At 33.0% G+C, this 14,712-nt stretch overlaps 2 protein-coding genes and 1 non-coding gene across 8 annotated transcripts in view; 1 reads left to right on the top strand and 2 right to left on the bottom strand.

Annotated features, from left to right (window-relative positions):
- Positions 1–1,073: 1,073 nt before the first annotated feature.
- mrpl28 (mitochondrial ribosomal protein L28) lies at positions 1,074–9,677 on the bottom strand. 2 transcript variants are annotated; one of them, XM_087282974.1, is made up of 6 exons: positions 9,493–9,666; positions 7,284–7,613; positions 5,955–6,107; positions 4,427–4,561; positions 4,237–4,323; positions 1,074–1,286 (listed from the first exon to the last, which is right to left on the bottom strand). In XM_087282974.1, the coding sequence occupies exons 2-6, from the start codon at positions 7,569–7,571 to the stop codon at positions 1,191–1,193; spliced, it is 759 nt and encodes a 252-aa protein (XP_087139100.1). In that variant the 5' UTR covers positions 7,572–7,613; positions 9,493–9,666; the 3' UTR covers positions 1,074–1,190.
- Positions 4,249–14,712, top strand: part of LOC103908820 (uncharacterized) — a 98,486-nt gene continuing 88,022 nt past the window's right edge. For 2 of the 5 annotated variants that reach the window (XM_087283919.1, XM_087283920.1), the window contains exon 1: positions 4,279–4,347. The gene's annotated coding sequence lies outside the window, so the exon portion shown is untranslated. Of the gene's footprint in view, positions 4,348–9,880; positions 10,047–14,712 lie in introns of those variants that run through there. The other 3 variants (XM_087283906.1, XM_087283910.1, XM_087283918.1) reach the window with 3 other exon arrangements.
- trnastop-uca (transfer RNA opal suppressor (anticodon UCA)) lies at positions 9,897–9,983 on the bottom strand. The gene has a single exon. It is a non-coding gene; the product is annotated as a tRNA-Sec (tRNA).

Raw genomic sequence — 14,712 nt, forward strand, 5'->3', positions numbered from 1 at the left:
GAATTTGCTAAAATATAAAAACAATACTTATATATTAACTAAATACTTAATAAAATAATTTCTTACACATTCTAGATTTGTTTTATTTTGTAATGTGGATTTGTAAAGCTGAAATGTTGTCATAAAAACCTACTGTCTGTATTCGTTTTACTGTTTTATGTAGTTACTGTTTTACTATTTCAAGTGGTGTGTGTAACTGAGTTAAAATCTGCTGGGGTCAGTTTTTATTAGGGCTGCATGATTTTGTAAAAATCTGACATTGCAATATTTTGTTTTTTTGCGATATGTATTGCGATACAGTTGTTATAGTTGGAAAGAATTCTTGGTCTCACTTTTTTTAAGGTTCAGTTCTTGCTCTTAGCGTTTTAATGTTTCTTAGCATCCTTCTAATATTTTTAATAGTTATTTAGGCAGTTTGATTATTGGGTAGGATCAGGGATGTAGAATACGATCGGTACTAATAAGCAGCCAATATGAATGCTAATAAGCAACTAGTTAATAGTGAGAATTGGTCCCTAAAGTGTTGCCTAACATTTTTTTTTATTGACTGGGATGATTCTGTCGGGGAGTGAATCCTGCATAAAATGTAATAAACAAACTACAAGCATAGATAAATGCAAAAAAGCAAAGATACAAGTGAAATAAACAGTGAATGCATTATGGTTTTTTATATGTAAATGTAAAAATTACACTACAAAGTCGACTCAACATTGCACATCTTTGCGATGTGACTATTGCGGATACACACATTGCGATATCGATGCTGAAACGATATATTGTGCAGCACTAGTTTTTATCATAAATAATTATAAATATATCCCACAACAACATGCAAAAAATGGTTTGCTCATTTTAATGAACTAATAGCTAATTATAGATAATTAAATGTGATTTAATCTGTAAAGGTAAAAAAAAGCCCTGTTTTTCTTGTCAAAAATTTGGTCCCCTTATAACTGAATTATAAAAACAGTATGTTATGTATAAACTCATAGAATTTTTGCATGAACATTCTTAAAACTTACAGTGACAACATTAGTTGAAGAAATAAGTTTTTCTAATCAGACAGGCGAACACATCTTTTAATCGGTTTATTAAGTAAAAATTATATATTTACAGAACACAAGCACACAGCTTCTGGTGATGATAACACAAATAAATACACGTTTCTCTTTCAAACAGGGAAGATGGTTTCATTTCTTCTCCACAATCTGCGGCTCTGAGAGCTTCTTAAGGGCGAGCTCCTGCACGAGACTCTTCACCAGACCCTTGTAGAGCGGCTCTGGATCCTGACAGAGACGAATAACAGTAAGATTTATCAGAAGACAACACCTTTAGAAATACATTATCTAAGTGAATTGGTTCAATACTTTTTTTCTTGCTGTATCAGTCAGAAAAATTGCAATTACATTTTTTCCGCAAATCACGTAAGTTATTTTGGCTTTTATAAAGCAGCATTTTGCATTGTGAAAAACAACATAAACATGGATTTCTGTGTAGTTTTCCAAGTGCAGGTTTAACAAACAATACCATGAAATACTGTACCCATAAACACACACACGCATGCACGCACGCGCAAACAAACAATGAAAAAAAAAAACTATGTACATAAAATAACAACATAAAACACAGAATAAACATAAGTAAATAAATCCAAATGCAGATTATGTTGTTTGTCACAAAAAAGCTGCAATTTTTAGTTGTTTGTTTATTTTCGGATACAAAACTTGGTGGAATAAGCAAGGGTGTAACAAAATGTGGGATTATAATTCGATTTAAATCTCATTTCCTGCATCTACACATATACTTGAGGCACATAATAAAAGTAAATCTAGAAAAAAAAAACTATTAAACAAACTTAATTCAAACGAACCTAACACTAACTGTGTGTGCTGAATCACTATGTTGTAATATCAATTGCAGCTATCAATTGCAAATTATATAATTTATTTATTATTTATTTACTGCCACATCAGCAACTTATGGCTACTTCATGGGAAAAAGGATATACATAAAAATATTACATGATAAAAAGAAATTTGTATTACAATAAAAAGTTACTTAGATAAATATCAAATATAAATAAATGAAATCCACACAAAAATATATTTAAAGTTAAATATGATTTTTCAGTTCAATTTTTGATAAATAATTTAAGATTCTTCCTTTTTATCCTTTTAAAATTGTCCATCAAAGTACTCTCCTTATAAAAATTTTGTTTAATTGTATTTAAACTTTCACATTCCAACAAAATATGTTTGATAGTAGAAGCAGCCTGGCAGTAATTACATTTAGGTGGGTCTTCGTTGTTGAGTAAATACAAATGAGTCAACCTAGAATGTGAAATTCGACATCTAGTATAGACAGTCTGAACATGCCTGGTCTCAAAATTATAATTTGCTAAGTTTCTTTCATTAACTTTCGGGTTAATTTTATGTAATTTATTATTCATGCAGTTGTCCCATTCACATTGCCATGTTTTATTAATGTACAAATTCATTGTGGGTTTCAAGTCCTCAGGAGGAATTAAACATTCTTTCACTTTCAAGAAGATAGCCTGTTTTGTTGCCTAGATGAAGCATATATGGATCAACCAACCCACATCACCTTTTTCCCTTGTTGACATTAAAGTCATCTGTTGCTGCTTTGGGTTTCATCGCTGACTGAAACTATAATTGACCACAACATCTGCTCATTCAGGGTGTCCGCTGGGTCTTAAAATGTCTTAAGTTTCAAAAACTAAATTTCGGGCCTTAAAAAGACTTAAATTTATCGCCAATAGCCTAGTGGTTAAGTGCGCTGACATATAGCAGCACCAAGGTGCTCACGGCAACCTGAGTTCGATTCCTGGCTCAAGGTCCTATGCCGTCCCTTGCCCTCTCTCTGCTCCCAATGCTATTCCTGTCTGTCCTACACCCTCCTACCTCAATAAAATGTGAAAAACCTTAAAAATATATATTTAAAAAAATCTTTAATTCACTGAAATATTGTTCTAGATTTTAAATAATTTTTTAACAGGTCTTAATTTTTCCATCTTATTGATCAATCACCATCAATACATCTCAATAAAACCATATTTTTTATATTTAAGTTTTTTTTTTTTTTTTGCAAAGAGCCAATTCACAATAACTGTAAGACATTTTTACAGAAGATTCCCCAAAAAAATTCAGGGAGAGACAACTAAAAATAATTATAAGATTCCCTTATGATAATACATTAGAACAAAACCTGTATAAGTCAAAAATTTCATTCTTAATAGTTAAAAATGTAAATAAAAAAAGTATTAAATTTTACTTGATGAAACCTGCAGTTATTAGAAACTTCAGTTATTTGAGAGCATGCACCCAGACATAGGACCTAGTTATTGGATGCTTTTTGGATGTGTTTAGGTAATTTTGAATTTGTTTAGAAAAACAAAATCATTGTTATTTTGATAATTCTGAAAAGCTTTAGGAACAACAAATAATAATTTGACTTCTATTTGATCATTTGGTATCAGAAGTGGCTTATATGAAAGGCAAAGACCTCTAGATTGCGCTTATTTTACCAAAATAAAATATGATTATGCCTTGATTTTTTATTATTTAATTAGCAAAGTGAGGTCTGACATTGCTTAAAAAAAAGTCTCGTCACTTTACAGAAATAATGTCCAGAATAGAATATAAAGTCATGGTGCAGTGGAAAGATTCCTTGGATTCATCTTCAGTGCCTCTTCATTCATCTTACGCCAGACATGCTCAATAATGTTCATATCTGGTGACTGGGCTGGCCAATCCTGGAGCACCTTGACCTTCTTTGCTTTCAGGAACTTTGATGTGGAGGCTGAAGTATGAGAAGGAGCACTATCATGCTAAAGAATTTGCCCTCTTCTGTGGTTTGTAATGTAATGGGCAGCACAAATGTCTTGATACCTCAGACTGTTGATGTTGCCATTGGCTCTGCAGATCTCTCGCATACCCCGATATTAAATGTAATTTGTAATTCACCAAACTTGACTGATTTCTGTGAGAATTTTGGGTCATTGCTTCTGCAGTATCTGTAATGATTGGGATGCAGCTCGACAGATGATTCATCTGAAAAATCTACCTTTTGCCACTTTTTCAAATGATCAACTAGGAGTCAAGTTATTATTTGCTGCTCTTGCAACTGGGATCCACGACAAGACCTTTGTCAGGCTCTGTATAATGACTATATGAAATTTCTCTACCACTGACTATCCCTCACAATCATTTGTATTACCTTTTTCTCCAGTAGTCTCTGTTTCTCGACTGCCTCCTCCAGACTCAAGCCCACCCATTCAGCCTCCTCCTCTGGCACCTCAAACTGCTGCTCGCAGGAATCCAGACAAAGGCAAGTGGAAGATAACACACACAGGTTGATTACTAGCACGGTTGGGTGGTTCATTTATATTAGCACTAAATCAACTCACCTTGTAGCGCTTGTAGATTTTCTCTCTGCGCTGTTGATCCTCGGGGTACAGTTCTGTGTCTTTGCGTGCCAGCCGTAGAAGCATTGCTCGTTTTAGATTCATCCCGAATTTGGAGTTCAAATCTTGTTTTGGGGTCTGGTTAAAAACAGATCCACACAAAATATAGATCAAATATACCTATAAACTTCTTCAACAACAAAAAAGTAACATAAGAGGATTATTATGTAAATTGATAGTTTATTAAACTGAATTGAACACATGAATGTTTTTGAACGCATGATTTGTTCTGCTTGTATTTAGCCCGTAATTATAACATACTAAAAAGGAATTAAATAAATGTATAATATATATATATTACTGCTTAACACTTTCATTACAATATCATTGAAAATCTCAGTAGATCAGCAGTTTCTGAAATACTCTGACCAGCCCATCTGGCACCAACAAACATGCCACGTTTAAAGTCACTTAACCTTTAGTCCCCATTCTGATGCTCGGTTTAAACTGCAGATCCTCTTGACTATGTCTACATGCTTAAATGCACTGAGTTGCTGCCATGTGATTGGCTGATTAGAAATTTGTGTTAACGAGCAGTTGCCTAATAAATTGGCCGGTGAGTGTAGTAATTCCACAAAGCATACTACATGCCAGACTTACTGCAGATATTTTGTAACATACTAGTAAAATAATGTATAGCTATTTTATCTTAATAATTAAAAATAATAATACATAATAAATGCCAGAAACATTTGGAGCTCTTTTTATTGACCTTTTATTAGATGTTTTAATATAATATGCATTATTTAATATTACCATATATATAGTGAATTTTGTTATATAAACATATTATTATAATCTTAAAAGTTGTATGATTGTCATAAAATAATACAACATACCAAATGTCATATATGACAAATAATACAGGGAAATATACCATATACACAAAACTTTATGCCATGAACATATATTATTCATATATAATTATGAATTTTCATATATAAATTTATATATTATTATATGTTTTATATAATATTGAAAAAAACTATTTTACAATACTTTCACAAATATTATTATACAGAAGTGTTAATTTCTATAATTAATTTTTTTTTGCAATTACATAATGAAACGTTCTATCTACCAAAGATGTGCGGATTTTAGTCATGTTTTTGATAATAATGAACATTTCTTCTATCATTATTGTCCATTTACTTATGCTACTGCACAAACAGTAACTGCAATTTTTGCATAATAATACACAATTAATGCCACAAACACTGTGAAACCTTTAAAGTCCTTTTTAAAATACGGTTTTAATATTATATGAAATAATTTATAACAACACTTTATACTATTTCTATATAAACATACATTATTATGCACAACTTGTTTTTTATTATCATCATAATATAATGCAATATGCCATAATTAAAATAATAAACTATATACCATACACGTATATTATTATGTAGAACTATTATAATTTTGGTCAAATATTGAAACAGGCTAAATGAGACTTATAGATTCTCACCTTCAGAATGTAGAAGTCGAAGCCAAAAGCGGCATCGATAAGGTCCAGTGTTCGAGAAGTGACTGTCACACTGAACTTCTGGTCGAGGATCTCGCTGTACAGCTCTCTTGTAAACAGCTGGGGCTTCCAGGTTTTGGGCAGTCTTGTGGAAAGCTGCAATAATATTAATAATAATTCATATTCACATGAGAATCTCTTAGATAAGCCATCCTAAAATAACTTTATGATTTAAAGCTGCAATCTCTCACTTTTGAATCTTTGTCACCATCTCTGTTTAAAACCTGCAATTGCAGTTATGGGCTATATGATATTACACAGTGCCTGAAATTAGTCCCCAGCTAGGTAACTACAAGATAACAATGCTTTGTGATATAATTCCACCTTGTTAATATAATTCCAACACAATATTAATGCTCATATTAAGCCAAATGCTTTGGCTATAACTATATTATGCAATGGCTAAAGACAAAACTGAAGGTAAAATGCCCCAAGAACAAGCAGGAACTGAAGACAGTTGCTGTAGAGGCCTGGCAGAGCACCACCAAAAATGAATCCCAGCATCTGGCGATGTCTATACGTTCCATACTTCAGATTGTAATTGACTGCAAGGGATTTGCAGCCAGGTATTAAAAAATGAAAGTTTAATTTATGATTATTATTCTGTCCAATTACTTTTGGTCCCTTAACAAGTGGGAGGCACATATGCAAACTGTTGTAATTCCTACACTGGATGTAAATACCCTCAAATTAAAGCTGACAGTCTACCGATAAAGCACATCTTGTTTGTTTCATTTCAAATCCATTGTGTCGGAGTATAGACTCAAAATTGTTAGAATTGTGTCAGGTGTACAAATATTTATGGACCTAACTGTTTATACATATTTTTTATCTTGGCCTAAACACATTCTTTTGTGCATAGCATGAACAGAATAGGTCCGCTGAGCTTACAGCACTGTAGTACTTCCATATCAGTCATTTTCGCATTTGGCCCTCACTTGTTGTGTACTATTGTTAAAATTTGATATAAAAAGGATTTTCAATTTTATCAGTTTTCTAAATAAATTCTTAAATTGGAATGTTAAATAGCAAACTAAAATCTAGAAAAATTACAAAAAGTTTTTTGAGGTAAACTATTCTTTTAATGTATACAGATATGACATTTTGACACAAAATTTCCAGTAAAAATTAGAAAACATAATTACAAGCAGTTTATTAATCAGGCTCAGGAAAGCTTTTTGACATTGCTTGCTGGTTATGCATTTGCTCAAAATTGATTTTAAATAATTATTACCAAAATAAGTTGCACTATTGGCATCTCCTTTATTTTACCTTGTCGTCTTTGGCATATCTGAAGCCAGATATCCAGCCTTCTCCACCCCAGAGTCCATCCTGTGACTCTGGAGGATAGTAAACGGGGATTGGCACATCCTGGACTCTCTCTCGTTGTCTCGTATCAGGATTGATCCTGTATTTGACACCCAGGGGTTTCCAGTGCACAGTGGTGGGAGGAGAGGTGTCCTGCAGAGAGCGCAGGTAATGCTGCGGCAGACGCGCGTAGATGCCTTTCTGCAGCTTCAGGGCTTCCCAGATCTTTGGGGGATACTTGTGTAGAGGCATCGTGTGAGACAAACCCTTAGAAAGAAGAGTTGAATATGTACACTGATTAGATATAGAAAATAATAATGAATTAACTCTGGGTTAATGATGGAAATGGGTTTTTATTAAAGAATTAAAATAAAACAGCTCTAATTTTTCTTTTTTTTTCTGAGCGAAATTGTGTGACTATAAAAATATTAATTATGTGGCAATCATTAATAATCACTATTAATTCTAGACTAGGGCTGGGCAATTTGGTGTAAATTCAAAAACTCGATTACGATTAATAAAGGATTATTTTTTTTAATATGATTTATTTTTTTACTATTTTTTGACAGGTTTTGTACAATAAATATGCTCACATATTATAGGTGAGAGAGTCTTGAATGAAAGGTACTTTACTTGATTTTAAAATAACTGAAGGAAGCACGCACTATCTACTATCTATGATTATTTAATGAACATCAATGTTGAACAACTGAAATTGAAGCACACATCGACTAAAACAAACTTTTCCTTTAAAAAGTGAAAATAAATAACTTGCACTTTTAGAAACAAAATTTATTATTTTTTTTGGAGCGTTTCATATCAAAAGTTGAAAATAAGCAGAATCTCTTCTAAATAAAAAAACTCTTGTATATCTAGTAAATAAAATGTTAAGCAGTGCATGTCGTGCATCTTCTGTAAACATTTATTAAAATGTAAATAATAACTTTAATGTAATGGAGAATATGCCATCTCAAGGCATCTCTGACACAGCTTTCAATCATCATCAATGTAGAGCAAAGTAAGGCTCAAGAATGAGTTTATCGTCCTACTTGACCAGAGAATAGATGTGGCTGTAAAGTGGACGCAGAAGTATGAATTAGCCTTAACAGAGCGGGGTCACATGACTTGTGGAGACAAGGGGTCACATGACTTTCCCCGACAGGGAAAGTAATAGAAAAAATTGACCTGGAAAAATGTTATCGATTACAGGTTCTGAATGTCGATTTCAATTACTTTTTGATTAATCGCCCAGCCCTATTCTAGAAATTTAATTTTTCAGTTGAAAATAATTCATAGGGTACATTATTCAAAGAAAGAAAATACATAGAATCTTCCAAAATATTTCACCTCATTACAAATGTAATTGATCAGATACGGATCTATTTAAACACATTTTTTGTTCTAAGATACAGACTTTTCATATTGGTTTTCCTTTTTTTTTTGCCTATGTTATATATGAGGGGTGTCACAGTGGCTCATTAAGTAGCATGATCGCCTTACAGTAAGAAGGTTCCTCGGCTGGGCCAGTTGGCATTTCTATGTGGAGTTTGCATGTTCTCCCAGTGTTCACAAGGGTTTCCTCCGGGTGCTCCGGTTTTCCCCAAAAGTCCAAAGACATGTTATAGGTGAAATGGGTAAGCTAAATTGTCTGTAGTGTATGGGTGTGAATGAGAGTGTTTGGGTGTTTCCCAGTGATGGGTTGCAGCTGGAACATATTAAAACATTAAAATATATGCTGGATAAGTTGACGGTTCATTCCACTATGGTGACCCCAGATAATTAAATGGACTATGCCGAAGAAAAAAAAATGAATGAATGAATGAATGTTATATGTGGACAAAACATGTAAATCAGATACATTTTCTTTCTGAATCTGTCTTCAGTAAAACTTTTTAGAAATTAGAGAAGTTTTACACACTAAAATGTCATTAAAGTATTGATAGAATAGCTTCTTTATATTGACATTTTATTTGCAATAAAATGCGAAACAATAGTTTCTGACATATTAAAAGGGACCATTTAAAGATCACATTTGCATGAAACAAATAATTAAATAAGATTAAATAATTATACTTTGCTTTATTTACTTAAAACCACCTATAAACCACCATGTTTTACTCAGCATATTGTCATTTTATCCGGTGGTTTAAAGCTGAATCTTCAGCAGCTCTACTCTTTATGTCACATGAAATCATCTGATCCTACAACTATAATATCGATATACTAATATTAGCAAACAATTCAGCACTCTTACCGGGGATTGACGCGATCGGGAAATGTTATAAATTGTTTTACATGATAAATGTTAGCCTGCTAGCCTCTCAATCCAGCATGCATGAAGCTAACCAAGGGCACTGTACGTCATTTCCTATGACAGACACTTCAGTGAGCGCTGTGATTGGTCCAGTTGAGTGTTTAATGCGCTGATTGGGTTGTTCGCGTGGCTACGCTTCCGGGTTTATGAAAATTATAAAGCGGCACATGACGCAAAGTATTTTATAAGTAACGTTTATTATTTTCAGTATCGTCTGTTTTGTGTATTTTCTTATATATTTTTGTAGTGATGAGACTCATGGTCGCCCGAAAGGTGGAATTGAACCACTCTGCCGCTAGGCAGCTACAGGTTTGAAGCCTGCACCCCGGACCACCGAGGTTCATCCGGGCATTCGAAGCAGCGGAAACCACCCCTATATACAGGTCGTGGCAGTGATGTGCTTTACATCTGTGGTGAGGGGATATTTCTAAAACTATATTTGGCAGCATATCATCATCTTATCATCATCTCCTTATGATGTATTAGTCCCCCGTAAAGTATGAACTGCAGGGAAATACACGTTTAGCAGAAATCCTGCATTAAACACAGCGCTGCACCGCATGCAGATTAATTGTTTGCTATTGGTTGAGACTTGGGTGGAGTTTTTATGTCATTGTTCGTTGTTTGTTAATTAATGACATCTTCAAGACTTCTAAAGGTGCCTTTGTAAGTAGACAAAAGTGGATTAAACAAGGAGAAAAAAATACTAAATATTTTTTTTTAATTTAGAAAAACGTAAAAATGAAATGTCATCTATGTGTAAACTCAGTATTAATAACAGAATATGTGAAAGTAATAAAGAAATTGCTGAGTATGTCACACAGTTTTATAAGAATCTATATACTTCAGACCCTTACAATGAAAAAGAAGCTGAATTGTTATTAAGTAAAATATCTGATACAACAAGTATTATACAAGAAGACTTTAAATACTTTGTGACCAAGATATTAATCTAGAAGAGATAAATAAATTGAAGGGATTGAAGGATAATAAATCTCCAGGAAACGATGGATTGACTAGTGAATTTTACAAGACGTTTATAACACAGTTATCTCCTTTTTTAGTCGCAATGTTTAAAGAATCTATTACTTGTGGGGAGCTACCCACAACTCTTAAACAAGGTCTTATTACAATAATCCCTAAACCCAATAAGGATAAACTTTATATTGATAACTGGAGACCGATTACTCTTCTGAATAACGATGATGCAAAACTTTTTGCTCTTGTTTTTGCAAGATTAAAAAAGGGTCTGGGGGAGATTATTGAAGAAGAGCAAACAGGCTTTATGACTGGAAGACATATCAGTAATAATATTAGGTTACTTTTAGATATGATTGATTATAATTATTATATACCAAATGACTCTTTTATTTTATTTATAGACTTTTATAAAGCATTTGATACTGTAAGTCATGAGTTTCTGTTTAGATGCATTAAACATTTTGGTTTTGGTGAGTACTTTAAAACAGTTGTTAGAACTATTTACAATGGATGCAATAGCTCAGTTAAATTATCTGCAGGTACAAGTGGTAGACTTGAGATTAATCGAGGTATACAACAGGGTAGCCCTTTATCTCCATTTTTGTTTTTATTAGTCACAAATTATGGCCCTATATATTAAAAAAGCAGATTTTGAAGGTATAAGCGTATTTGGAAAAGAATTTAAATTATCCCAACTAGCAGATAATACAACTATTTTACTTAAAATAATTTAGAAATATTAAAAGCAGTTAACTGTGTAAAAGAATTTTCCTTAGTATCATTAGGTCTTAAAATGAATATTAATAAATCTGTGTTATTTCCAATTAAATCATGCAATTCGACAGAATTACATAGTATTTCTTTTAAAGATACAGTTACATATTTAGGGGTTGTCATTCATAAAGAAGAAAATGAACATAATAAGCTTAATTTTCAACCCATAATAAATAAAACTAAGACTAGATTTAATATCTTGCTTCAAAGAGATTTATCCCTGATGGTAGATTTTTACTGTCCAAAGCAGAAGGAATATCAAGATCTGTCTATGTGTCTTTAGCTTTAGAGATGCCATCAAATACAGAATTAGACAAAATACTATTTAATTTTTTATGGAGAGATAGACATCGCTATTTAAGAAAGAAAATTATGTGTCAACAAAAATGCAATGGTGAGTTATCTGTGTTAAGTTTTGAAACTTTAAACAATACATTCAAAATGAATTGGTTAATTAAATTCATGAAAGAAAAGGAAAGTATGTGGTATACTTTTCCAAAACATATATTTGACATGATTGGGGGTATAGAATTTCTGTTGAGTTGTGATTTTAAAATCGACAAACTTCCAGTGAAATTAGCTTAATTTCACAAACAAGCTTTATTAGCCTGGATATTAACACATTTTTTTTCCCCCAAACAAGTATATTATCTAGAATAATAGATGTATTCAATATAAAAATAAATCTCTCTTCTTCCAAAAATGGTATGAAAATGATATTGTATTAGTTAGACAACTTCTTAATTTAAACGGTAATTTATTATCTTACAGTGAATTTTTAGATAAATTTGGTTTTCCAGTTACTCCAAAGGGTATAGTACTGTATTTGATGCCATATCTCAACAGCTTCTTCATTTTATAAGAGCGTATGGAAATAAATCTTTTGAAGGAGAATATGTTAAAGAAAACCTTTTTTTTTGGAGATATTGATATTATTAAACAAAGTTATACTAATAAATATATTAGAAATATTATACCAGGTGATACAGTTGTATATAATAATTTAAAATGGACCAATGTATTCATAAATATAAATTGGAAAAAAGCTTGGCGTTTTTTTTAAAATATATTGTATAAATAACAAAGTAAAAGAAGTTACATTTAAAATTTTACATAGTATATATCCAGTTAAAGAGGTTTTAGAGAGATTTAATTTGGATATTTATTATTCCTGTGATTTTTGTTGCATGGAAAAGGAATCTATTGTCCGCATGTTTAGTGATTGTATATACACAAGGATTTTCTGGGTGGATGTGGAAAATTTTCTAAGAAAGAAAACTAATATTGTATTTAAGTAAAAAAAAAATGATATTTGCATTTATTATGTTAATACATGTAAAAAAAAAAAGACCTTTCTAGTACAACTTTTTATTATTTTGGGAAAGTTTCATATACATAAAAAATGGACTGTATCAAAGCCAAATTTTGTTCATTTTCTTCAAGAGACTAAGGACTACTGCACAAGTTTGGAAAACATGGTTAATAACAAAGCAAAGAAGACTTGTAATATTTTTAAGGGATATAAGATTTTCAATTACTGATTTTTTTTTGTATATATACACTCTGGCATGTATTTTTTGTGTATAATATTGTATAATTCTGTATTTGTTAATTTAAAAAAAAGACATCTTCAAGACTTTAAACCCAGACATGCTTGCTTTTTCGCTGTGAATTGATATTCCTAGCAATAACTCAAGCACATGCTTTTACCATTAACTGACGTGTAATTTTTATTTTCAACATATATAATCATTTTCTAAAGGGACTAAGCCGACAAGGAAATGAATGAATGAATAAATAATAATTTTCTAGTTAAATAGTTAACATTCAGGTGGGAAAACTGTTTAATTTGTAGATCATTATTTTAATTTAATAATTATAATTCTCTAATGTTCAATCCATGTGTTTAAATACTGAGGTAAAGTTGGTTTAATATTCACACATTCAGACTTTCTTCTTAATATTATATTATCAGTAAAGTATTTTTGCAAATACTAAATATGGATTTTATATTATCAGCCAGTGACTATCAAAGTACAACATTGTTCAAAGTAAATTAAATAGGGCTAATGTTGTTTTGAAGTCACACTTGCATGTTATTTCTGATCGAATATTCAAAGTAGCATTCCATTCATGGCCAAGATTCTGGAGAAAGTAGTGTTCAATCAAGTCCTGGACTTTCTTACTCAAAACAATCTCATGGACAACAAGCAATCCGGCTTTAAGAAAGGCCACTCAACTGAGACTGCCCTGCTCTCGGTCGTGGAGGATCTCAGACTGGCTAAAGCAGACTCTAAATCATCAGTCCTCATTTTGCTGGACTTGTCAGCTGCTTTTGACACTGTAAACCACCAGATCCTGCTTTCTACGCTTGAGTCACTGGGCGTTGCGGGCACTATTATACAATGGTTCAGATCTTACCTCTCTGACAGGTCATTCAGGGTGTCTTGGAGGGGAGAGGTGTCCAACCTACAGCATCTAAACACTGGGGTACCTCAAGGCTCTGTTCTTGGGCCACTTCTCTTCTCCATCTACACTTCATCTCTAGGACCAGTCATCCAGAGACATGGATTCTCCTACCACTGCTATGCTGATGATACCCAGCTATACCTCTCTTTTCATCCTGATGATCCCTCGGTTCCAGCTCGCATCTCAGCCTGCCTGTTGGATATTTCACACTGGATGAAAGATCATCATCTTCAGCTGAACCTCGCAAAAACGGAAATGCTTGTAGTTTCTGCCAACTCGACTTTACACCATAACTTTTCAATCCCGATGGATGGGGCAACCATTACTGCATCCAAAATGGTGAAAAGCCTTGGATTAACGATTGATGACCAACTAAACTTCTCTGACCACATTTCTAGAACTGCTCGATCGTGCAGATTCGCACTCTGTAACATCAGAAAGATCCGACCCTTCTTATCTGAACATGCAGCTCAACTCCTTGTTCAAGCTCTTGTTCTCTCCAAACTGGATTACTGCAACTCTCTACTAGCTGGGCTTCCAGCTAACTCTATCAAGCCTCAGAACGCAGAACGCAGCAGCACGAGTGGTCTTCAATGAACCTAAACAAGCACATGTCACTCTGCTGCTAGTCCGTTTGCACTGGCTGCCAGTTGCTGCTCGCATCAAATTCAAAGCTCTGATGTTTGCCTACAAAGTGACTTCTGGCCTTGCTCCTTCTTATCTGCTCTCGCTTCTGCAGATCTATGTGCCCTCCAGAAACTTGCGCTTTGTGAATGAACGTCGCCTCGTGGTTCCATCCCAAAGAGGGAAGAAATCACTTTCGCGAACGCTCACGCTCAATCTGCCCAGTTGGTG

Source organism: Danio rerio, chromosome 15, assembly GCF_052040795.2.
Source record: "Danio rerio strain M-AB ecotype USA chromosome 15, GRCz13ab, whole genome shotgun sequence".
NCBI lineage: Eukaryota > Metazoa > Chordata > Actinopteri > Cypriniformes > Danionidae > Danio > Danio rerio.